Genomic DNA, 25579 nt, shown 5'->3' on the forward strand with positions numbered 1-25579 from the left:
TAATACAAATATTTTCTATATTTTTGATGCTTTGACATCTTGGGGCTTTGCTGACCCAAGAGAGGTGGCCCCTCTTGGGGTTAGCTAATTCTAAGATGTTGAGAACTATTCTTCTGGGAGTGAGCCTTTTATATGCAAATCAACCAATCCAGAGCCCACCCACATGCTCTACTAGGTTCTCACCCGTTAAGCCACCATGTTAAGTCACCATCCTGTGTGCTAATCACCCCAGAGTCACATGTCAGACAACTAAGGGCAGCCACCCACTCGTCCTGCCTCACTCATTCCTTCCCCCACGAAAACCTCAATAAAAGCCCTTGCTCATGATTTGCTCCTGTCCCTTCTACATCCCCACCCACCCTGGCACTTCCTGGTGTGGCCCTATGTTGCAAAAGGCATGCTTCCTCCCCCAACTTTGGGAACTGTAACAAACTAACTTTCCAGTGACAATTGCCTCCTCATTTGTTCAGTTCAGTTCAGTTCAGTTGCTCAGTCGTGTCCGACTCTTCGAGACCCCATGAATCGCAGCACACCAGGCCTCCCTGTCCTCACCATCTCCCGGAGTTCACCTAGACTCACGTCCATCGAGTCAGTGATGCCATCCAGCCATCTCATCCTCTGTCGTCTCCTTCTCCTCCTGCCCCCAATCCCTCCCAGCATCAGAGTCTTTTCCAATGAGTCAACTCTTCACATGAGGTGGCCAAAGTACTGGAGTTTCAGCCTTAGCATCATTCCTTCCAAAGAAATCCCAGGGCTGATCTCCTTCAGAATGGACTGGTTGGATCTCCTTGCAGTCCAAGGGACTCTCAAGAGTCTTCTCCAACACCACAGTTTTGCCCTCACCATATCTGAAGAGTAATAAAACTCTACATTTTGAAACATTGAGGGTAACAAACAACCCTGAAATCTCAAAGGCTTAACTCACTAAAAGTTTCTTTCTTGCTCTTCTATTGGGTTGGCCAAAAAGTTCATTCCTTCCACAAGCTCTTATGGCAAAATTGGAATGAACTTTTTGGCCAACACAATGCACAGAAAAAAAATTTGCAGGGGCTCCCTGCTTGGGGAGTCACTCAGAGACCCTGGCTGACTGGGACCCCAGTTCACTGCAGCAGAGGAAAAAGGAAGGGGAACTTGCCCGAAGGAACCCAGGTTCCTCGAGACTCCTTCCATGAAACAGCACACTCCGCTGCTACCCACGCATCTTTGGCAACGCCAGGGGGGTTAATCAGACAAATAGGTGGAGGAGGTGTGAGAAAGTGTTCTAAAAAGGAAATAACATGCACTGCTGCTGCTGCTAAGTTGCTCCAGTCGTGTCCGCCTCTGTGGGACCCCATAGACGGCAGCCCACCAGGCTCCCCCGTCCCTGGGATTCTCCAGGCAAGAACTCTGGAGTGGGTTGCCAGAGTGAAGTCGCTCAGTCGTGTCCGACTCTTAGCGACCCCATGGACTGCAGCCGGCCCTAAAGATGATGGGTTGGCCAATATGATGGGATGGAAGCCAGCAGTGTATCAGGCAGAGAGGTGTGGAAAAGGATCTTATCACTGACATGGGAGTGCAGACTCATGGGAGAGTAAATGGGCTTTTCAAGTCTGCTTTATTATTGTTTTCAAGTTCTGAACATGAAATGTACCCTTTATTGCCTGCCCCCTGTGTACGGCTGCCCCTTCCCTTGACCAAAGTAGACTGGAGCCAGGCAGGATATAGGGCAGAGTGGGCAGGGATTGAGTGGTACAGGCCTTGTGCACCTCCTTATGGAAGTCTTAGTCGTAAAGACAGTTGGAAGCCATTGATGGATTCTGAATTGTGACAGTGAGAAATTTGGGGTCATGGCATCACCAGTCTCCAAGACTCTGGGTTCCTCTGAGCAGGGAGAAAAAAGCCCAGAGAAGGTTCATGAAGAAGTGGGAAAGACAAGAAGCCGTGATAAAGTGAGAGAAGAGTATTAGTTTACATCTATGGCCATGCCACCTGTTTGCAAAAGCTGTTCTCTGCACATTCGATAGTCAACAAGAAGATAATCAATAGCAGTAGGAGCCTGTTGCCCTTCTTGCCATCATTGTACCCCATTTCTCTAATAAGTCTGGATTGGACTATTGAACAATACCGCATTCCTTTCAATATAGTATTTAGACTTGTCAGATAAAAGATGCGCAAGTCTGAAAGTTTTATTTGCTTATTCTGACATGCAACGTGATAACTTCTCCTGACTTACGGGGTCGCCAGCTTGTCTGAAATCGATTCAATGATAAGAAGCGGGTGAGGGAGAAGCAGGCAGTGGGGCAGAAGCATGATGATTCAGGTCTCCAGGTGGGGAGACTTGAGTTCCCACCCCCTCCAGCTTTAGTGCCACTGAGGAACTCTCCATCTTGGAATTTATCTCCCAAGCCTGGGAAAGAACAGAACAGTGGTAAATATCTGATTAGAGAAAATGCCTAGAAGGTTCAATTCCATATATTGCAAGTGATAAAACTGTAATTGTTTGTTGACAGTGTACGTTAGCTCTCCGCAGCTTGTGTCAATATAGTATAAGAAACTAGGGTCTAGGAATCTTTAACGGCAGCTCAAAAACAGGGAACGAGCCAGGGGAATAAAATCAACACGTTCTGCTTGGTGGGGAGGACGCCATTTCCAGAGATGACTTCAGGGGAGAAGCCGTGGTGAAGTGTGAGACTTCTCCGTGAAGCTGCGTGTCATCAAGGGTCTGGGAAGAGCACCTGAGGCCTAATTCTGGTACACATGATGGGAGGCAAGTTGCAGGTGCTGTGAACTGGGCCCACTTGGAGGCAGAGATAAAGAGGGCCAGCTGAGATGAGGCCTGAGAGTCAGATCCAGACAGAGGTCTGACCTCTTTGGAGATGTTTTGGTGTTTTGATAGCAGGGTCCTTTGGGAGCAGCAGTCTGGCAACATCATTTACGAACATCTGGGGGTGGAGAAGGTGCGTGGGCAAGTCCGTGGGAAGCCAGTGAACGAGAGAGTGGCGGCCTGGGGGGCCAGAGGGCTGTGCTTCTGGTGGTCAGCCCGTTTCCAGCGAGGACCCAGCCAGAGGTGCAGGTGAGTGTGTTTGCTGGTGGGCGGGGGTGGGCAGGGACAGTATAGGGGTTGGAATGAACAGGAGGTAGCTGAAGGGAGGATCCCACTGAGAACCAAGTAGCAGGTCAAGATTTTGAAACACAAACTGGAATCAGGATTGCCGGGAGAAATATCAATAACCTCAGATATGCGGATGACACCACCCTTATGGCACAAAGTGAAGAGGAACTCAAAAGCCTCTTGATGAAAGTGAAAGTGGAGAGTGAAAAAGTTGGCTTAAAGCTCAACATTCAGAAAACGAAGATCATGGCATCTGGTCCCACCACTTCATGGGAAATAGATGGGGAAACAGTGGAAACAGTGTCAGACTTTATTTTTCTGGGCTCCAAAATCACTACAGATGGTGAATTCAGCCATGAAATTAAAAGACACTTACTCCTTGGAAGGAAAGTTATGGCCAACCTAGATAGCATATTGAAAAGCAGAGACATTACTTTGCCAACAAAGGTTCGTCTAGTCAAGGCTATGGTTTTTCCTGTGGTCATGTATGGATGTGAGAGTTGGACTGTGAAGAAGGCTGAGCGCCGAAGAATTGATGCTTTTGAACTGTGGTGTTGGAGAAGACTCCTGAGAGTCCCTTGGACTGCAAGGAGATCCAACCAGTCCATTCTGAAGGAGATCAGCCCTGGGATTTCTTTGGAAGGAATGATGCTGAAGCTGAAACTCCAGTACTTTGGCCACCTCATGCGAAGAGTTGATCCATTGGAAAAGACTCCGATGCTGGGAGGGATTGGGGGCAGGAGGAGAAGGGGATGCCAGAGGATGAGATGGCTGGATGGCATCACTGACTCGATGGACGTGAGTCTGAGTAAACTCTGGGAGTTGGTGATGGACAGGGAGGCCTGGCATGCTTCGATTCATGGGGTCGTGGAGAGTCGGACACGACTGAGCGACTGATCTGATCTGATCTGATCTGAAGTAGACTGGCCAATAAAAATATGGTGTGAGCTACATATCTGATTTTTAAAAACTTTTAATTTTGAGGTAATTATAGATTCTCAGGAAGTTGCAAAGATGATACAGAGATGTTCCATGGACCCTTCACCCAGGTTCTCCCAATGGGCACATCTAAAGTGGGGGTAGTACAGTCTCAAAACTGGGAAACAGATGTTGGTGCAATGTGTGTGCATACTTGTGCGTCATTTTATCACGCTTGTCACCACCAGTGCCATCAAGATGCAGAATTGTTGCCACGACGATCTCCCTCGTGCTACTCCTTTATAACCACCCCACTCCCCATCCCTAACCCCTGGCAACCACTCACCCATTTTCCATATCTTTAGTGTTGTCATTTCCAAAATGTTATGTTGATATAAGTGGAATCGTCTGCTACATCATCTTTTGAGATAAGCTTTTCTTCTTTCACTAAGCATAATGCCCCAGAGATCCACCCCAGTCATATGTATAAACAGTCCATTTGTTTTTATCAGTGAGTAGTATTCCATGGTTTGATAGCATCACTGATTCAGTGGACATGAACTTGGGCAAACTCCAGGACATAGTGAGGGACAGGGAAGCCTGGCGTACTGCAGTCCCTGGGGTCACAAAGAGTTGGACATGCCTGAGTGACTGAACAAGTATTCTATGGCATGGATGTACTGCAGTTGGTTTAATTATTCACCTATTATAGGACATTTTGGGGCTTCCCTGGCGGCTCACATGGTAAAGTCTGCCTGCAGTACAGGAGACCTGGTTCGATCCCTGGGTTGGGAAGATTCCCTGGAGAAGGAAATGGCAACCCACTCCAGTATCCTTGCCTGGAAAATCCCATGGATGGAAGAGCCTGGCAGACTGCAGTCCATGGGGTTTCAGAGTTGGACACAACTGAATGACTTCACTTTCACTTTATGGGACATTTTTGGTTGTTTTCTGTTGGGGGCTATTACAAAAACAAACAAGCAAAGCTGCTCTGAATAATCATATGCAGGTTTTCGTGTGGATACCAGTTTTCATTTCTCTGGGACAAACACCCACAGTTGTGATTGCTGAGTTGTATGACTAGTATCTGTGTAGTAGTTTTAAAACAGAAATTGTCTATTTTCCAGAATATTAGCACCATTTTACATTCTGGCAGCAATGTAAGAAAGATCCAGTTGCTTTGCATTGTTGTTAACCTTTGGTGTTGTCACTGTTCTTACTTTTATCTGTTCTAATGGTGTATAGTAATATCTCATCATGGTCTTGATTTCCCTTTCCCTAATGGCTAATGGGAGAAGGCAGTGGCACCCCACTCCAGTACTCTTGCCTGGAAAATCCCATGGATGGAGGAGCCTGGCAGGCTGCAGTCCGTGGAGTCGCTAAGAGTCGGACACAACTGAGCGACTTCACTTTCACTTTTCACTTTCATGCATTGGAGGAGGAAATGGCAACCCACTCCAGTGTTCTTGCCTGGAGAATCCCAGGGACGGGGGAGCCTGGTGGGCTGCTGTGTCTATGGGGTCGCAGAGTCGGACACAACTGAAGTAACTTAGCAATGGCTAATGATGTTGAACATTTTTCACGTGCTTATTTCCCATCCATGTATCCTCTCTTAGTGAAATGTCTTTTCGTGTCTTTGGCCAGTTTTCCAATTGGATTGTTAGATCCTTGCCTAGTTCTCAGTCTTAGGAGAAAAACGTTCAGTCTTTCACCATTAAATGTGATGTTAGCTATAGGATTTTTGGAGATGCTCTTTATCAAGTCAGAAAGTTTCCTTCTATCCATAGTTTTATGAAAGTTTTTTTTTTTTTTTTAAATTTTATATTGGAATGACTATGCCAAAGCCTTTGACTGTGTGGATCACCACAAACTGTGGAAAATTCTTAAGAGATGGGAATACTAGACCACCTGACCTGCCTCTTGAGAAATCCGTATGCAGGTCAGGAAGCAACAGTTAGAACTGGACATGGAACAACAGACTGGTTCCAAATAGGAAAAGGAGTATGTCAAGGCTGTATATTGTCACCCTGCTTATTTAACTCTTATGCAGAGTACATTATAAGAAACACTGGGTTGGATGAAGCACAAGCTGGAATCAAGATTGCCAGGAGAAATATCAATAACCTCACATATGCAGATGACCCCACCCTTATGGCAGAAAGCGAAGAAGAACTAAAGAGCCTCTTGATGAAGGTGAAAGAGGAAAGTAAAAAAGTTGGCTTAAAGCTCAACATTCAGAAAACGAAGATCATGGCATCTGGTCCCATCACTTCATGGCAGATAGATGGGCAAATAGTAACAGACTTTATATTTTGGGGCTCCAAAATCACTGCAGGTGGTGACTGCAGCCATGAAATTAAAAGACGCTTGGTCCTTGGAAGATAAGTTATGACCAACCTGGACAGCATATTAAAAAGCAGAGACATTACTTTGCTGACAAAGGTCTAGTCAAGACTATGGTTTTTCCAGTAGCCATTTATGGATATGAGAGTTGGACTGTAAAGAAAGCTGAGTGCCAAAGAATTGATGGTTTTAAACTGTGGTGTTGGAGAAAACTCTTGAGAGTCCCTTGGACTGCAAGGAGATCCAACCAGTCCATCCTAAAGGAAATCAGTCCTGAATATTCATTGGAAGGACTGATGTTGAAGCTGAAACTCCAATACTTTGGCCACCTCATGCAAAGAACTGACTCATTGGAAAAGACCCTGATGCTGGGAATGATTAAAAGTGGGAGGAGAAGGGGACGACAGAGGATGAGATGGTTGGATGGCATCACCAACTCAATGGACCAGTTTGAGTAAACTCCGGGAGTTGGTGATGCACAGGGAGGCCTGGTGTGCTGCAGTCCATGGGGTCACAAGGAGTTGGGCATGACTGAGCGACTGAACTGAACTGAATAATTGATTTGCAGTGTTGTGTTGGTTTCAGGTGTACAGAAGGTGATTTAGTTATACATACATACATGTCTGGGGGCTTCCCTTATGGCTCAGTGGTAAAGAATCTGTCTGCAATGCAGGAGACCACAGGAGACCTGGGTTCAATCATTGGGTTGAGAAGATCCTTGGAGAAGAAAATGGCAACTCACTCCAGTATTCTTGTCTATGAAATCCCATGGACAGAGGTGCCTAGTAGACTACAGTCCATTTGATCTCAAAAGTCCGACACCACTTAGTGACTAAACCACCACCACCATTCATGTATCTATCCTTTTTCATATTCTTTTCCCATATAGGTTATTCAGAGCATTGAGTAGAGTTCTGTGTGCTATACACTAGGTCCTTGTTGATTTACTATTTTACTATCTATTTATAGTAGTGTGTATATGTTAACCCCAACCTCTGAATTTATACCTTCTCCCTTTGGCAACCACATGACTGCACTCTGTGAGTCTGTAAAAGATTTTTTTTTTAAACTATGGATGAGTGTTGAATTTTGCCAAGTGCTTTCTCTTCATTGTTGATATGATCATGTGATTTTTCTACTTTTGGCCTCTTAATATAGTGAATTGCATTGATTTTCAGAAATTGAACCAGCCTCGTGTCCTTGGACTTAAACCCCACTTGGTTATGGTGTATAATTATTTTGTGTGTTGCTGAATTCTCTTTGCTAATGTTTTGTTAAGGCATTTTGTGTTTATATTCTGTGGGACATTAGTCTTTAGCCTTCTTTATTTGTACTACCTTTGGTTTTGGTATCAGGGTAATATTTGCTTCATAAAATGAGTTTGGAAGTGCTCCTTCTTTCTCTTTTCTGGAAGACATTGTATAGAATTGGTGTAAGTTCTTTATGCATTTGGTAGAATTCTCTATTGAAACCTTCTGGGTCTGGGTATTTCCTTTGGGGGAATTTTTAAATGACTAATTCAATTTCCTTTATAGCCATAGGGCTATTCAAATGATTTATTTCATGTTGAAAAGTTGTGGTAGTTTGTGCTTTTCAAGGAACTGGTCCATTTCATCCAATTTGTCAAATGTATGTGTGTAATTTGTGGTATTTTCTTATTATCATTTTGATAACTATAGGCTCTGTTTCCTCAACATTTGCCAACATGATAGATGAAAAATGAGGCTTTTGGATTGAGTTTTCTTATTTTTTATATTATTTAGGTGAAGCATCTTTCTCTTTCTGTGTATATCCTTGGCTCTTTCCTTCCTTCCCTATTTCTTTTTCATATTGATTTGTTAGTATTCTTTATCGATTATGAATACTAAACCAGTTCCTGTCATATATATTATATGCAGTCTTCCAAATTTGCACTTATGTTTTTTTTTACAGTTTTTTTTTTCTTCACATGCATGCTTTGAATTTTCATGTAATTAAATCAATCAGTATTTTCCTTTAAGGCATGTGAGGTTTCATGCTATACCCTGCAGTATTCAATCAATTTCAAGAGATAGAACCCAAATCAAACTAACTTGAACAAAAAAAAAGAAGAAAGAAAGAAAAAGAAAAAAGGAAAAAGAAAAGGAAGGAATAAAGAGTGTTGGTTCATGTAGAAGGGGGTCATTCTGCATGACTGCGTGAAGGGTCTCCACAATGCATCATCAGGACTCTGTCCCTCTTCTCTCTGTTCAGCTTTGTCTACATTTGTATGAGAAATAATTTTCTCTACAGCAGATAGTGTCTGTGTAATGATGCAAAGGACTGATGACAGTCTTGAGCTAATAATCTAATGATTTAGAACCCCCAGATAAAGGACACTTGAAGTCTGTATATCACATCTCATGGAAGGACTCAGAACGACTCTGCTTGGGTTAGGCGCCCTCCTCCTTCTTCCCTGTGCCTTGAACCACTCCATAAAGATGAAGGATTTGCCATGATTGGTCATTTGCCCAGTTCTGTGGCTAGTGAGTGGGTAGGGTACCTGTGGGAACCCAATGCAGTGACAGCTCTCTCAAAGAATGATGGGCGGGTAGAGACCAAAGGAGTTCTCGAACCACACTCAGAAAGACCTTTATCAGTAAGCAGATTAAACAATTGATCTCTTCTAATGTGTATGGCTTCATTATTTGACATATGAATTTTTTGCCTTTGTGAGAAAATGGGGGAGATAGAGACAGAAAGACAGGGGCAGGGATGGGGAGAGACTATGGGATGATGGAGAGACTCTCTGCTGGGTGTTTGTACACCTGAAAAGAAGATGACCTTGAAACGTATTTGGTCTCCCATTTTAGTTTGATGACTTTGCCTTCTCTTTTCCTTCAATTTATTCTGTGTTAACCTGAATCCTATAAGATTCGGATGGTGGGAAAGACACCCTGCATGGGGCTTTTCATGGTGGGTGTTACAATCATCTGATTTAATTTGGTTGAACCCAATACCCATGCCCTTCAGGGGACATCTGGGTGTCCTGATATTATAACAATGGGAGGAACAGAGCTGAACCAGGGGGCACCACAGATATCCCTTACTACTTGAAAATTGAGGTAAAGCTATACCTTGAATTCCTCCCTGAGCCCTTCTGGGTGTGCAGGTGAGCCTCAGGTAGGGAATAAAAGACAAAGGTGGACAGGAGCCTGGCCACCCCACCGCCACCTTTGTGCACAATCTCATCACCTGTGGGGGCCAACCTGTGTAGATGCCTGGAAGCAGACTTCTTTCCTAAAATATGTCCCCAAGTGTTCAGTGAAGGTTTCATTGTTTTATCTTTTTAATGTTAGAAGAATCTTTCAAAGATGACTCTCTTGTGCTGAAAGCATGCTATTTCAGATTCAACAATTCCTTTTGTTTCACCCCTATTTCTTTTTCTTCACTTAACTAGCGGGGAAAAAAAGTTACGCATTTTAATTTTAAAAGTATGTACAATATGATCCCATTTGTATGAAATTATTTCATTGAATATGATCTGAACTACTGATCCTTCCATCTCTTTGTGTGTCAACTGTCAAGAATGATTATTTCTAGATTGCATTGGGTTTTTATTTTTTGCTTTCATCTTTTAAAAATCATAAGCACTTATCATTTCTATAAAAGCAGTAGACCTATTCCTTTTAAAGGATAAACTCTAGGGTAAGAAGGATCCACATTCTGCTACTTAGAGTTGGATTTATTTTCCTCTGTATGTGAATAAATACATACTGTCTGTTGGCGATCATTCATTGTAAGTTTGTGGCAAAGTCTACTCAGAGCCTCAGAGGACCCCAGCCAGAAAGGGAGGAGTCAGTGTTACTGAAACAAACTTGGATCTGGTGCCCATGTGTAGTAATGCCCCTGACACCAGGCTGTGGTTTATTGTAGGACACCAAGCAAGGAGCCCAGGCTGCTAGTGCTTAAAAAGCCCCAAACCCCCGAAGGCTTTCGGCAAAAGGCTTTTAAAGACAGGGTTATGGAGGCAGGTTGTGAGTAAGTGATCAGTGAACATCCTTCTGATTGGTTGGTGGTGAGGTCATTGGGACTCAGCATCATCAAGCTTCTGTTTCCAATCAGTCTGGGAATCGATGTGCTGTAGGCTGCATACAGTTAACTTCTTCCACCTGCCGGGTGTTTCAGTATCTGAAAAAGAGCTCGAAGGACATGGCTCAGAATATTGTTTTGGAGAAGGAAATGGCAACCCACCCCACTATTCTTGCCTGGAGAATCCCGTGGACAGAGGAGCCTGGTGGGCTGCTGTCCACGGGGTCACACAGAGTCGGACACGACTGAAGCGACTTAGCACGCATGCATACATGCATTGGAGAAGGAATGGCAACCCACTCCAGTATTCTTTCCTGGAGAATCCCAGGGACAGAGGGGCCCGGTGGGCTGCCATCTATGGGGTCACACAGAGTCAGACATGACTGACCCGATTTAGCAGCAGCAGCAGCAGAATATTATTTATAGCCCTTGAGGAGGAAATAAAGGTCCTTTACTTTGTTTAATGGCTAAACTTTTATTATTTTGTCTTGCTTGACTGTTTTCCTTTATTTCTGCATTTTCTTACTTCTCTAACTAAATTTACCCTTTGGAACTTTGGGAAGGCCCAGGAGGCTACCAGAGAAGGCAATGGCACCCCACTCCAGTACTCTTGCCTGGAAAATCCCATGGATGGAGGAGCCTGGAAGGCTGCAGTCCAAGGGGTCGCTGAGGGTCAGACACGACTGAGCAACTTCACTTTCATTTTTCACTTTCATGCATTGGAGAAGGAAATGGCAACCCACTCCAGTGTTCTTGCCTGGAGAATCCCAGGGACGGGGGAGCCTGGTGGGCTGCCGTCTATGGGGTCACACAGAGTCAGACACGACTGAAGCGACGCAGCAGCAGCAGCAGGAGGAGGCTACAGTTTATCTATAGATAAGATGCAGGTGGAGGACATGGGTGGAGGGAGTCTGTTCTAGGAAGGGCACATAGGATCCTGTTTGGGTACATCAGGAGAAGAAACTGGAGGAGGAGAAAGAGAAGAGACATAAATGAGGCAGACCTGCAGATTAGGGGTAGCCCATGGCTTGGGAGAGTAGGCCATATTTCTGTGACTGGTCTCCATCATTCTTGCTGAGAATTACTTTATCTTGGAACACCTTGCATGTGCCTGGTGTTCAGCTTCTTTCATATCCTTCCCTGTGCCTAGATCAGCATCATGCATCCAGCATGTGCTCAATAAATGCGTAAGGGATGTGCGGTTCCCGGGGAATTCATCCTCCCTCCAGCTCACCTCTTTGTCTTTCAGGCTCACAGGCTTTCAGCTGCCAGCCACCATCGTCAGCGCGGCCACCACGCTCTCTCTGCGCCTCATCAGTGACTACGCGGTCAGCGCACAGGGATTCCACGCCAGCTATGAGGGTAGGTGTCTCGGCCTGGCCTGCGGGAGCCTGGGGTGTGAGGTTCGAATAGCCACAGGCAGGGTTGCGCGGTTCTCAGCTGCCGAGAAGGGCTTCTTCAGATTCAAAGTTTGTGCGTGTCCTAAGGAGGCTGCTTGCTAACCAGTAACTCAGTTACTTAAATTGCTCCTGCCGTGTTTCTAGGAAGCTGAGACTTGAAATCAGACCTGAGCTGCAATCGTTTATCTTGAGGGTCTGGTAACATCTGCTCTCTCCCCTTAACTGGGTTTTGTTGTGTTTCTATTTTTTTAAATTCTGTTTTCTCCTGGGCTTCACTGTATTACCAAGTACCTCGACTTGGTTTTGAAAATAAGGGAGATATAAACCCTAAGTAGAAGATACAAAAGAAGTAGCTTGAAATTTTTTTTTTTGCTCACTATGGTGACTGCAAGGAGTCAGCTTTATATCATTCAGAGAAGAACAATCAATTTTTCTTTAATAGCAGAGATTAGGGTTTCTTGGTTTGAGTTATGCAAATAATTTCCATTTCTCTCAGCCTGTTTAACTATGGTGTTAGCATTCAAATTAACACTAATATCCTCAGATTATACACTATTATTATTATTAACTTTATCATATTAGTTCAGAAGGTGGTACATCGAGATCGCTGTCATTTCCCTGTGAAATTTACATCTCATTAATAGGTAATTACGCTGCTCTTGGCTAAGACCCACACTGCTATTTTGTGTTGAGATCATTAATAGGCATATTTTAAGACTGTTAATGATAATTAATAACAGCAATGACATAACACCCTAGTAAAGCACGCCAGTTATGCGAAGGCTTTCCTCCTCTTGCCTCTAAGAACTTAATAAGTGATGCTTTCTTGAATGGAATTATAGGAATATAGAAATAGATACCACCTTTGTCTTGGCTAGGAATACATGACAGAAAGAGGGCAAATCCTACCTCCCTTGGCAAAATTCATGCCTGTTGGTATTGGGTGGAGGGGACGCAGTTTGGTGCTTTAACCTAAGTGATTTAGGGCTCCTGAGAAGGAACTTGAGGAGGGGTATCAGTTATTTTTAACTAACGATACTAAGCAGGCTCCAGAGAAAGTTTCACATGCCTTTAACTGAGGGCTTCTGACGTAACTCCAGATTGCTTTAACTGAGAGCTCCTGAAAAGACCTACCTGTCTTTAAAGTGAAGTGTCCTGGGATATCCCAATTCTTTGAAGCAAACACTCGGTTCCTCCCCAAAGCAAGACTGTGATCTTGGTCATCCTGGTTGTGTCCTCAGCCAGATCCTTTGGCTGTTAACCCAAACTAAGTCTCTTGAGTGTCAGTTATAATCTCCTGATGAAGAGAAGCGTCTTTAGAAGCTTCGTCCACAGTCTTTCAGCTGTGGGGAGGCTGGCGGTGCCTGGGGGTGGTGCGGGGAGTGAGTCACGGACGCTAGAGCTGCTGGCTGCAGCAATCCCAGGAGGGGCACGCACACTGGGTGGCCTGTGCGAGGCGGCCTCCTGTAGCAATGTTTGTGGATCTGTGTCTGACGCCTGGACTTTCATGAGGTTTTAGGGAAAAAGTGTCCTATTGATCCCTGACCACACTACCTGCTTTGGGAAACAAAGCCAAGTGCTTCTCCATCAGCCAGAGCAGAGCTGAAGGCACATTCCCAGAGCCCTTTAAAATCAGAGGTTCTAGCCAGGAATTCATGGGAAGGTCTACAGGGGCATCAAAGGTGTGAAAACCCCTTATAATTAGAAGCCACATTCTCAAAATATAAGAGCATGTGCATTTTTTTTTTCTTGAAAGTGTCCTGAAGAGGGATCAATAAACTATGGCCCACCTGGCTAAATCCAGCTTCTGGCTTGTCTTTGTAAATGAAGTTTTATTAGAACTCAGCCAAGCCCTTTTGCTGTTGTTGTCTATGACTGTCTGTATGCACTACAACTCCAAACTTGAGTTATTGCCACAAAGACCACATGGCTTGCAAAATTGAAAATATTTACTATCTGGCCCTTTACCCCAAATGTTTGATGACCCCTGGTCTAGAATTGTGCTATCCTGTACAGTAGCCTTTAACCACTTGCCACTTTCATATTTACATTAATAAAAATTTAATAAAATTTAAAATTCCTTTTCCCAGTTGCACCAGCCTCCTCTCAAGTGTTGGGTAGCCATGTGTGGCTTTGGCTCCCATACTGGGCAATACGAGAACGTTTGTATCACTGCAGAGAATGCGTCTAGATTCCTAGACAGGGCGAGCCGGACTTCCATCGACTCACAAAGGGTCTGTGATTCAATGAGATTACACTTTAAGATAAAGTGGAGGCCAGCAGGTCACTACTCCCACCTGCCTGGCCTGGCAGGTAGCAGCCCAGACACATGAAGGATCAATGGTGCAGAAGGAAGGGCCTGCCCTATCTCAGCTGCATAATAGTACTGTGTTATGCTGTGCTAGGTCACTTCAGTCGTGTCCAACTCTTTGCAGTCCCATGGACTGTATGTACCCTGCCAGGCTCCTCTATCCATGGGGATTCTCCAGGCAAGAATGCTGGAGTGAGTTGCCATGCCCTCCTCCAGGGGATCTTCTGAACCCCAGGATTAAACCCTTATCTCCTGTGGCTCCTGCATTGCAGGCAGATTCTTAACCACTGAGCCAGCAGGGAAGCCCTTATATAATGATACCAGATCGCTGTCATTGGCATTGAGAAGACAAAGCTTCCAGGTGAGGCCTGGGCAGACCCTGGACAATGCAAACAGGTTGCTGTGGTTGAGTGACTCTCTGCAGTCACCTGGGCAGGGTTTCCGCCAACTCCACAGTCTGTGTGGCTCTGTCTTTGTGCCTGGCAGAGTGACTCGCACGCAGGCGTCTGTGCTAACAGGAGAGGCAAGAGCAGGGAAGCTGAGGCTGTGGCTTGATCTCACTGATCTGGCTCGGGACTGGACCATGGGGCAATTCGTGCATCCGGGAAAGTGTGAGTTGCACTGACTTTTGAGATACCCAAAGTGGAGGGGTCAGGAGGGCAGGTGGCAGAGACCAGCAGGGGCAGCCACAGCTGCGGATGAACCACGTGACATGTTACATCCACAGTGGTCAGGGGTCCACTCTATCACCGGACTTCTCAACAAGGCATAAGACAAGCCCCTGTTTAGGGACTTGCTGATTAATACTAGTAGCTTGGCCCTGGAAGTGAGTAACTGGGTGATGCTGGGCAGATTTTTAAACTCTCTGAGCCTCGTTGGAGGGAGGGGGTGATCCAGTGATCCAAAAGACATTGAAGATTTGGCTCTCCGGGGAAGAAGTGAGCCCTCCCCCCATGCAGAGCCCACCTTAGTCATTTGTGCTAGACCACAAGCAGACAGACAGACTGGCTCTAGAGACCCCCTCACCTTCCCCGCATCAGCCCAGACTGCCCCCAGCCTGGGCAGCCTCCTCACTTGCACTCTTTTGGACATCGCTGGCCCTTTCTAAATGCCATCAGGGCCCCACTCTCGGTAGCTCCCCTGGCTGACATCCCTGAAAGTCTGCTATCAAAAGCAGTCTCATCCTCCTCCACACTCCTCGGGAGAGTGAAAAGTACAGATAAGGAACTGAACTGTTGCTAGGGATTTGGGAGAAAGGTGAAGTCAGGTGAAGGGTGTCAGCTCAGAGCTGCTGCCGCTTCAAGGAAAAGATCAAAAAGGCCAATCGTCAAAGCCCGAGATGACAGGAGATGCTTGATTCGTAATCCCTGGGGGCAAGAGTGTGGGCTGTGGCCACGGACAGGAGGGAAGGGGATCAACTTGTGTTAAGCGCTGACTGTATGCCAGGCACTTTACATACATTATCTCATTTAATCCCCGAGACAGCCCCATGGACAGACCTCGCTATCTCCATCTTACAGATGTTGGAGCTGGGACTCAGGAGTTTTGTGTTCCGCTTAAGGCTACTTGATGACCTGGAGTTTTAAAGTAACTTCTCTGGCTCTAAAGACGATGCTCATCTCCTACACTGTACTCCCCACAAAACTCCTGAAGGAAAGCAGAGACGGGTGACTCTCTCTCATGGGCAAGTGGATTGGAACTAAGTCAGAAGCAGGGTGGATGCAGGAAGCCTGCCTTGGATTCAGCTTCCTGATGTCTGGCTTGGGTCATCTCAGAGAGGCAATAAGAGATATGTCCAGACTCAGCTAAAGTTTCAGATAAAATACAAGATGCCTAATTAATCTGTATTTTATATTATTCAAATTTTTAAATTTTGAAAAAAAAATTTTTTAGCATAAGTATATCCCCAAGATGCTTACTCCTTGGAAGGAAAGTCATGACTAACCTAGATAGCATATTCAAAAGTAGAGACATTACTTTGCCAACAAAGGTCCATCTAGTCAAGGCTATGGTTTTTCCAGTGGTCATGCATGGATGTGAGATTTGGACTTTGAAGAAAGCTGAGCGCCGAAGAATTGATGCTTTTGATCTGTGGTGTTGGAGAAGACTCTTGAGAGTCCCTTGGACTGCAAGGAGATCCAACCAGTCCATTCTAAAGATCATCCCTGGGTGTTCTTTGGAAGGAATGATGCTAAAGCTGAAACTCCAGTACTTTGGCCACCTCATGCGAAGAGTTGACTCATTGGAAAAGACTCTGATGCTAGGAGGGATTGGGGGCAGGAGGAGAAGGGGACGACAGAGGATGAGGTGGCTGGATGGCATCACCGACTCAATGGACGTGAGTTTGAGTGAACTCCAGGAGTTGGTGATGGACAGGGAGGCCTGGCGTGCTGCAATTCATGGGGTCTCAAAGAGTAAGACATGACTGAGCAACTGAACTGAACTGACTGATATCCCAAGTATTTCATGGGACGTACTTTTTTTAAATTGGAGGATAATTGCTTTACAGTATTGTGTTAGTTTTTGCCATACATCAACATGAATCAACCATAAGTATACATATTAATATGTCACCTCCTTCTTGAACGTCCCTGCTGCCTCCCATCCCATTCCACCCCTGTAAGTTGTCACAGAGCACCAGGTCATGGAACATACTTACACTAAAAAGTTGCCTATTCTTTGTCTAAAATTCAAATTTAATAGAGTGTCCTGTATTTTTTTTGGCTGCATCAGGCCTTAGCTGTGGGCTGTGGTACCTTTTGTTGTGGCACTCGGGCTCAGTAACCCTGAGACATGTGGGATCCTAGTTTCCTGACTGGGGATTGACCCTATGTCCCTTGCACTGCAAAAGTGAAGTCACTCAGTCGTGTCCGACTCTTTGCGACCCCATGGACTGTAGCCTACCAGGCTCCTCCCTCCATGGGATTCTCCAGGCAAGAGTACTGGCAAGGGTTGCCATTTCCTTCTCCAGGGCATCTTCCCTGGAGATTGAACCCGGGTCTCCCACATTGCGGGCAGATGCTTTAACCTCTGAGCCACCAGGGAAGCTCTTGCCCTGCAAGGTGCATTCTTAACCACTGGACCACCAGGGAAGTACCCAGTGTCCTGTATTTTTATCTGCTATCTGGCTGCCTCATTCCCAGCACTGATCCCCAGGAGTTTTAACCCGACTCATCTCCTCCTCCCCCTCCTCTTCCTGCCCAGACCTGCCCACCTCCCCCTCTGCCCAGCATGGGCGGCCCACTTACTGCAGAGGATGTAGCTTCCCTTCCTCCCTTCTTGTGAGTGTTCATTTGACATCTCTCTGCACCTCCGCACGTGTGCGCACAGATGCGGATCCATGTGCACTTGGGGTTACACTGCGTGTGTAGTTCTGTAGTCTGGTTAATGAGGCTGACACTTTTCTGTGTTAATAAAACAGCCCCGCTTTGTTCTTTCTAATGAATATCAGTGAAGGAGCCATTGTGGTTTGCCTGTACCCCAGATATTTAACCAGTCATCTTCTGGGGACATTTAAGTGAAGAACATCCTTGTACATACAACTTAAACCCTCATCTAATTATCTTAGGATAAATTCTTCGAAGTGCAATCGCTGGGTCAAAGAGTGTGTCGATCTTCCATTTTAATACATAATCCCATGGTATCTGTAGGAAGATCTTACCGGGATATAAGGGGGCCCATCCCTGCTCTTTACCTACATTGCACGTTGGGGAGTTTTAAGTTAGTTTCATTGATTAAAATAGATGTGATGAGATCACATCTGTGGTTATAATTCGCGTCTCTCTGATGATACGGAAGGCTGAGCACCTGTCATCGCTTTCCGGCCTTTTGTAGATCATTTTGTAAATTGCCTGTCCCTGTCTCTGCCTACTTTTCTTTTCGGGTCTTAGTATTTTTTTCTTATCCTTTTTGTAAGTGGTTTTGCATATTAAGGCTGTGAGTTTTATGGGTTTCCTTTTGATGTGCAGCAGTTTTAATTTTTTTGTCACCAATTTTTAAATTTTTAATTTCTCTTTGATAAACTACCTTTGGTGTTATGCTTAGAAAGGCCCTTTCCATGCCAAGAGCAGCTAAATCGTCATTTAGACATTCCTCCGATTCTTTCAGCATTTTATTTTTCCATTTGACTTCTAAGTCCCTCTGGAATTCAGCTGTGTTTGTCCTGGTTTCAGGGAGTCTGTCTCTGATTCTCCAATGTTCTCTGTGTCCTTCTGTCTGTCTTTCAACGTGTGGAAGCCTCTTGCTTCCCTGATGTGCCTCCCTCCTCCCCAGCCCCCGGGGTGTCTCTCCCTGACACTTGTAGTCTTACTGCCCTTTAGACGTTGCTTCTCCCAGCTGAGCCCGTGGGCGTCATACCTTTCCCACATACGACTCGAGAGATGTAGAGGATTGCTTCTGTCTCTCACAGGCTGATCAACAGACAGACAAGAGTTATAAGCAGATCAGAAATGTCAATTAGAGTCTCTGCAGGTTTTGATGCTTAATCCTGACGGCGCCTTTTGCATTTTAGCAGCATCATTCATAAGCAGTCACTTTGACACTTTGGTGCAAGACAGCCCATCTCTGACCACTGGTTCTCAGTCTGTTAGATTTAACATCTAACAGATGTTAAATTTAATTTAACATTAAATCATCTACATATAAAAACGGGTATATCTGTTTTGTTAAATCTATCATCTTGGGTTCTTCCTCTCAAAAATACAAGAGGCTTCCTTAAAAATCAAAATCACTTATTGTCCTCACATGGAATCTAGGAGGAAGAGGAACACATATTTTTGCAAATTCCCTGGTTGCCATAAGGGAGAGGCTGCATAATACAGTAATTAAGACTTCAGGTTCTGAGTTCCAACGTTATCTGGAATCAAACCCCATCTCGGCCACTCACTTGCTGTGTGACCTTGGGCAAGTTATTTCATTTCTTTGAGCTCATTGCCTCTGTAAAATCAGCATAAGGATATTACTTCATAAAGTTGTGAAGATTAAAAAGAAAATACACAAATCACATAATGTGCTCAGCACAGGTACTGGCAGATTGTCAGTGTCTGATAAATATCAGCTAATGAGTAAAGCCACCCTCCCCCTAACCTCACTGGACTGAGATTATTTCAGGAGATGCTCACTCTATAAGTCACAGTCCCAGCCCCACCCCAGTGCTCTGACCCTGTGTTTGCATAAAATCCTCAACCCAGTTGTTCATGGTGTGTCTGGGCTGAGGAGCAGACCTTGGCTTCTGTGGGGAGGAGCAGAGGCGCCTCCATATCCGTGAGCTCCAGTGCTGCTGGAGAAACCACCCACCTCACAGGGATGAGGTTGTGGGCCCTGTCCCCTGGTGGATTGGAGCTCATAGGGCCAATGCCAGCAACTTAGTCTTTTCATGGCCTCTTCTCTTTGTGTCAGAGAGGTTGGCTTTCGGGCTCATGAGGCTAATGACACATCCAGCAGACCTAAGACTTTGGGGATCGTGGACTGTCTCCAGACACACACAAACACAAAACACTTTCCCATATATTTTTCATATAATTCAGATGCCCTGAAGCCCATCTGTGAACCATTGGTTCACCTGAAAAACAGCCCAGAGAGGCTGACATAACACATAAGGTGGATGGTAGAGATTCTTGCCTTCATCGAGCTGATGTATATTGAGTGCTACTGTGTGCAATGCCCAGTGTTTCAGCTAAGCAGCATCCTCACTGTCATGATTTACCCCTGCCAGCCCTACCCACCCGCCCGTGCAAAGGGAAGCGAGCAGGGAGGAGCTCAATTTAGTGCCGCTTCTTGGTGAGTTTTGCTCCCAGCGCAAGCCTGTTATGCCACCTCTGCCTGGCAGATGCTTTGCCATTTGAGTCACCAAGGAGGGCCCATAAGGACCACAGCATCATGGAACAGAGTCAAATCAAACATCCGCGAGGGACAGACGGATAGAAATGGAGCTTCCTGTTGTTGCTCTACCAAGAGAAGCAGGTTGGGACAGAGTGTGCTTTCCTGGCTTTTGGAGGGGGAGTGGGGTGGAGGTGATAGTGTCACTTTGCACACCAGGAAATTGAGGTCCAGAAAAAAGGACCCTTCCTGGTTTTATACACTCCTGTAATTAGACCTGCTGATTCCCCTCTCCTGGCCTTTCCGACAATTTCCTCGTTTAGAAAGAGTTCCCCAATTTGGGGGCATTCTGCAGACATCTCAAAATTGGACTAATGGAAGCTATTTGACCATATACATACATACACTGAATATGCAATTTGTACCATTTGGGCCATCGGTTGGTTGCGGGGAGGTGGTGAATATCCATTTCCTCTGCCCGAGAGGGGATGGTGTGTGCTTCCTGAGTGAACTTGCTCCATTTCCAAGGGCTCTGGTTTGGGAGTGGAGACATTCTTTTTAATCAATACAGTGGAGTAGCAAATTAATACACAGAGATGTGACATTTGAGACAAATTGGGCAGCACTTCTCCATAAGTGGGGAGTCAGGATGAATTTCACATCACGTCCTCAATAATCCCACAAATAGTTCATCATGTATAGTGATATTTTGGGGAAGGATATTAACATAGCTTGAAGATGACATCATACCAGATTCTAGTGCCCTGACCCTTCTTGTGTCAAGGTGTCAGAAGACAGCTTAATGAAGGAGAAGATGCATTTTCAGGTGTCCGGATGACTTGCAGGTAACAGGTGCATCCACTTTACTTCTCTGGCCATGTCCATTCATTGTTTCTTTCAACAAATATATACTGTACACTTGCTCTATGCCAGGTTTTAAGGTAGACTTTGAGCAATATGAGTGAATAATAAGTGGCCCTCATCTTCAAGGAGCTCTGAGACCTACAATGAGTAAAAGCAGAGGAAAGGAATCCAGGAAGAGGTAGCTTCAACCCTGGCCAGCTCTGACACCTGTGCATCTCCCAACTTCCCTGAGCTGGTTTCTTGCAAAAGAAAAATTGCAGTGTCCACTTCAATGATTTGTAATGAGGGCCAAAGGAGTTGTAAGTCAACAAGAAAAAAACAAATATTGTATATTCATGTATAAATGTGGAATCTAGAAAAATGGTAGAGATGAACTTGTTTGCAAGGCAGAAATAGAGACACAGATGTGCTGCTGCTGCTAAGTCTCTTCAGTCATGTCCAACTCTGTGCGACCCCACAGATGGCAGCCCACCAGGCTCTGCCATCCCTGGGATTCTCCAGGCAAGAACACTGGAGTGGGTTGCCATTTCCTTCTCCAATGCATGAAAGTGAAAGTGAAGTCGCTCAGTAAGTGTCCGACTCTTCGTGACCCCATGGACTGCAGCCTACCAGGCTCCTCCGTCTATGGGATTTTCCAGGCAAGAGTACTGGAGTGGGTTGCCATTGCCTTCTCCGACACAGATGTAGAGATCTAAAATATGGACACTAAGGGGAGAAAGAAAGGGTGGAATGAATTGGGAGACTGGGATCTATATATATATGGTGTGTGTGTGTGTGTGTGTGTATAGATATATACATGTATGTGTATTATGTATAGAGACACTAATATGCATGTGTGTGTGCTCAGTCACTCAGCAGTGTTTGACTCTTTGTGACCCCATGGACTGTAGTCCACCAGGCTCCTCCGTCTATGACATTTTCCCAGGCAGGAATACTGGAGTGGGTTGCCATTTTCTACTCCAGAGGATCTTCCTGACCCAGAGATTGGACCTGCGTCTCCTGCATCTCCTGCATTGGCAGGTGGATTCTTTACCACTGAGTCACCTGGGAAGCCCATACACTTATATATGTAACTGCCTTACAAACAAGTTCATATATATATATATATATATATATATATATAATAACTAATGAGAATCTGATGTATAGTACAGGGAACTCTACTTAATGCTCTGTAGTGACCTAAATGGTAAGGAAATACAAAAAAGAGGGGCTGTATATATACATATAGCTGATTCACTTTGCTGTACAGCAGAAACTAACACAACATTATAAAGCAGCTATACCCCGGGAACAGGAAAGGTTAATGGCTGGAAAGTGTCCAGTACAGTCTCTAGTCAAGAAACATGCATTCCTTGACCAAGTGGAGGACACTGCTCTCATGCCTGTTGGCTGTTTGGGTATCAAGTCTGCGTCCTGCTGTGTCCCTCTTGTGTGACCTTGAACGAGGCTCTGAGCCCCTCAGCTCCCTTCTATGGGACATGGGATCATTCTCTCTTCCTTTCAAGGAGGGAGTGAGCATTTGTGGTAAGGTACAGAAAGCACCTAGCATGACATTTGGCACATAGTAGGTGCTACATCAAAGGACGCTCTTATAATAGGGCCTGGTGTGTTTTGTAGGGATGAAAAAAAAAATTGTTTCCTGTGACAAAATCTTTTGTCAAGCTTTGTGGATCTCCAAGAGCCAGGAATGTCTCCTATTTTTTTTATTTCTTCTGTCACTGCAAAGCCTTAGTCTGGGGCTTGGCACACAGTAGGGGTGTTGCAATACTAGCCACTACTTGCCTGTCCTAACCTGAGTCTGCTAGTCCATATCAGGCTTTTGTGCAAACTAGCACAACTGGCCACCCTGAGGGGTCATGTGAGTGTACGGCTTAGTGGGCGGACTAGAGGCTGAGTTGCAATTCTCATCGCCCCTCTGCCTGGGCACCCTTGGGCAGTACTCAACCTGAGTAGTTGTACATGGTGCCCTTGCTCCCAGGCTCTCCTCTTAGGAGTCTACAGTTACCCGCTGTCCAACAGCAGATTCAAAGAGTCATTAGAGGCAGGGTGCAAGGATCTCAGGGAGCTTTCACTTAAAACGCTCTAATTACTTCCCAGATGGAGAGTGCAAACTCCTTACCTGGCCCTCAAAACCTGGCACCAGCTGCACCTCCATCCCCTTCCTCCTCCAGCCACACTAGCTTTGTTGGTCTTCGGATACACCATGCTCTGTCTCCCCACCCGTCCTCCAGGCATGCTGAGTCCCTCTACTGAACCTTCCCCACCCACCCAGCCACTCTTCTCTGCCTCTTTGTTTCCTTCCAGTCTGTTTAAACCAAATCCAGAGACTGCCCCTGGTGCCCAATACTCCCTTACTTTCCTTCTTAGCTCCCCTGCGTCTCCTCCAGTCACCAGCATCCTTGTGTATTTCCTGTTCGTGTGTGCCTTCTCCCCTCTGGTGTATGTTCCTTGACAGTGGAGAGAACCGAGACAAAAGCTTAGGGGCCAGAGGAAATATCCACTCTCGGCTCAGCCAGTTAGGAGCTAGTGTGGGACTTTGAGCAGCTCACTTAACCTCCTCTGACCTCCACTGTCACAGGGACAATAATAATAGTAATCCCTACTCTGTTGGATCATTGCTGGGAACAAATGAGACAACACATGTCAAGGGTTCCTGACGGTGCCTGGTGTGGGATAAACACTGAGAAGGCAGACGTGTGGGCTCTTACGATCACTGTTCACAGCTGCACCTAGCCCAGGATCTGACGTCTGGTAGATGCTCAGTAAATAATGATGGAATAAATGAGTGGACAGGGGTCATTTCACCCAGTATAACAGAAAGAGATTTGCTTAGGGTACCCTGGACTGTCAGGAAGATCCCCTGAAGTAGGAAATGGCAACCCACTCCAGTATTCTTGCCTGGAAAATTCCATGGACAGAGGAGCCTGGCGGGCTACAGTCCATGGGGTCACAAGAGTTGGACACGACTGAACGTGCACACCATCCATCCACCTGGGACTGTGTCCCATTGAATTCAAGATGTCTTCAGTAAAAGGTTCAGTTTTGTTGTATGTCCCACTCAGAAAGAAAAAAAAATGCTCCCGACTGAAGTATGACATGCCATCGATTTTAAGATACATCCTAATTTCAAAAATATTAAAATATGGAAAATTGTGCTCCCTGGAATTGATGAAGGATGATAACGGCTTAATTGCTTTTGCCACCCTTCACCCCATTTGGGGTGGACTCATCACTCTGACCTCTTCTCCGACCCACAGCTCTCCAACCATCAGGCTCCTCCTTTTCAGCATTCAGGTGATGGCTCTCGATGGATATGTGATCACCTCTTAATTCATTCTCTCAGCTCCAAGTCTCATTACTTCTCAATTTTCTGCATTGAACTCTATTTAACACCTATTAGCACAGGTCTTGAGCTGATAAATGACCTTCCTGTGGGAGGCAGTGGGATGCCCCAGTCTTGATCCTGTTTTTCGTATCTGTGCTGAAGACAGGGGAACCCATGGAACCCAAACATTGGTCCCTCAGGACCACTGCCAGCCCCCTGCCAGCCCCTCCCATAATGGCTCCCAAGGCACCAGGAATACCATTGGATGGGGACCTGAATGTGATTGCTCCCTCTTGGATGGGAGATGAGAGTGTCAGCCTTCAGCTGCTCCTCTGGCTGTGACTGTAGCTGGATATACTCACCTGTCTCCTTCCTGTGGACTTGGGTCAGGTGACCCTATCAGAGCTTCCTCCACTGACCACTGTCCTGGAGGCCAGGGGACACATGTCCTTCCACTATCTCTTGCTTGTGGGAACCTATTTCCCACTCATGAGTCAGACATCAGCAGGGAGAGAACACTTCCAAATAGAAGTATCAGGATTGAATATTCCCATCCCATGGCTTTCTATTAATTGATAATTTGGGTGTGATTAGCCTCTGATTTGACTTATTCTTTCCAGCCTTACCCTTCATTAGTGTGGATAACTGAAGTTTGGACCTGCTGCTATTTCACTGAGCAGCAAGAGAGAGAAGCACTTAGGGCTCTGATCTGGACATTTGGTGGTGGACAGATGACCTCTCTCCTTCCCCTTTCCACCCTGTGGAATGGTGGGTGTTGTTTCCTTGTATGTGCTCTGGATCTCTGAGCCCAGGGCCAACTGCTGAGATGAAGAAAACGAAGGGACCAGCTCTTGAGTGCCCTCAAGATGACAGGTTCAGATGTGCAATGGGAGCTTTGAAGACATTGCTACACGACTGGCAAGCAAGACCTTAGGAATTCCCACTGTATACAGAGGGAAGAAGGTCCAGAGAGGTTAGTTACCTTGCCTGAGGTTATACAGCACCTAAAGGTCATGCTGTATTGAAGGCAGGAGGAGAAGAGGATGACAGAGGATGAGATGGCTGCATGGCATCAGCGACGTGATGGACATGAGTTTGAGTAGGCTCTGGGAGTTGGTGATGGACAGGGAAGCCTGGCATGCTGCAGTTCATGGGGTCGCAAAGAGTCGGACACAACTGAGCGACTGAACTGAACTGGTCACGCACAGTTTGAAAATCGGTTTGTTTCCAAAGCCCACCTCTTTCTACTTGATGCTGCCTCCCCAGATAAGCCCCATATACAGCAGGGGTCCCCAACCCCCTGTTAGGAACCAGGATGCACAGCAGGAGGTGAGCAGCTTCATCTGTACTTATAGCTGATCCCCATCACCTGCCTTACCATCTGAGCTCTGCCTCCTGCTGGACTGGCAGCAGAATTAGATTCTCATAGGAACTTGAGCCCTAACCCCAAAGTCAAG

At 45.8% G+C, this 25579-nt stretch overlaps 1 protein-coding gene across 1 annotated transcript in view; it reads left to right on the forward strand.

The window, feature by feature from the left end:
• The window catches only part of CSMD2 (CUB and Sushi multiple domains 2), a 693817-nt gene that overhangs the window by 119060 nt on the left and 549178 nt on the right, over positions 1–25579 (forward strand). The window contains exon 3 of the mRNA XM_044945284.2: positions 11652–11764. Within this exon, the coding sequence (XP_044801219.2) occupies positions 11652–11764 (113 nt within the window). The remainder of the gene's footprint in view (positions 1–11651; positions 11765–25579) is intronic.

Source organism: Bubalus bubalis, chromosome 6 (genome assembly GCF_019923935.1).
Source record: "Bubalus bubalis isolate 160015118507 breed Murrah chromosome 6, NDDB_SH_1, whole genome shotgun sequence".
Classification (NCBI taxonomy): domain Eukaryota; kingdom Metazoa; phylum Chordata; class Mammalia; order Artiodactyla; family Bovidae; genus Bubalus; species Bubalus bubalis.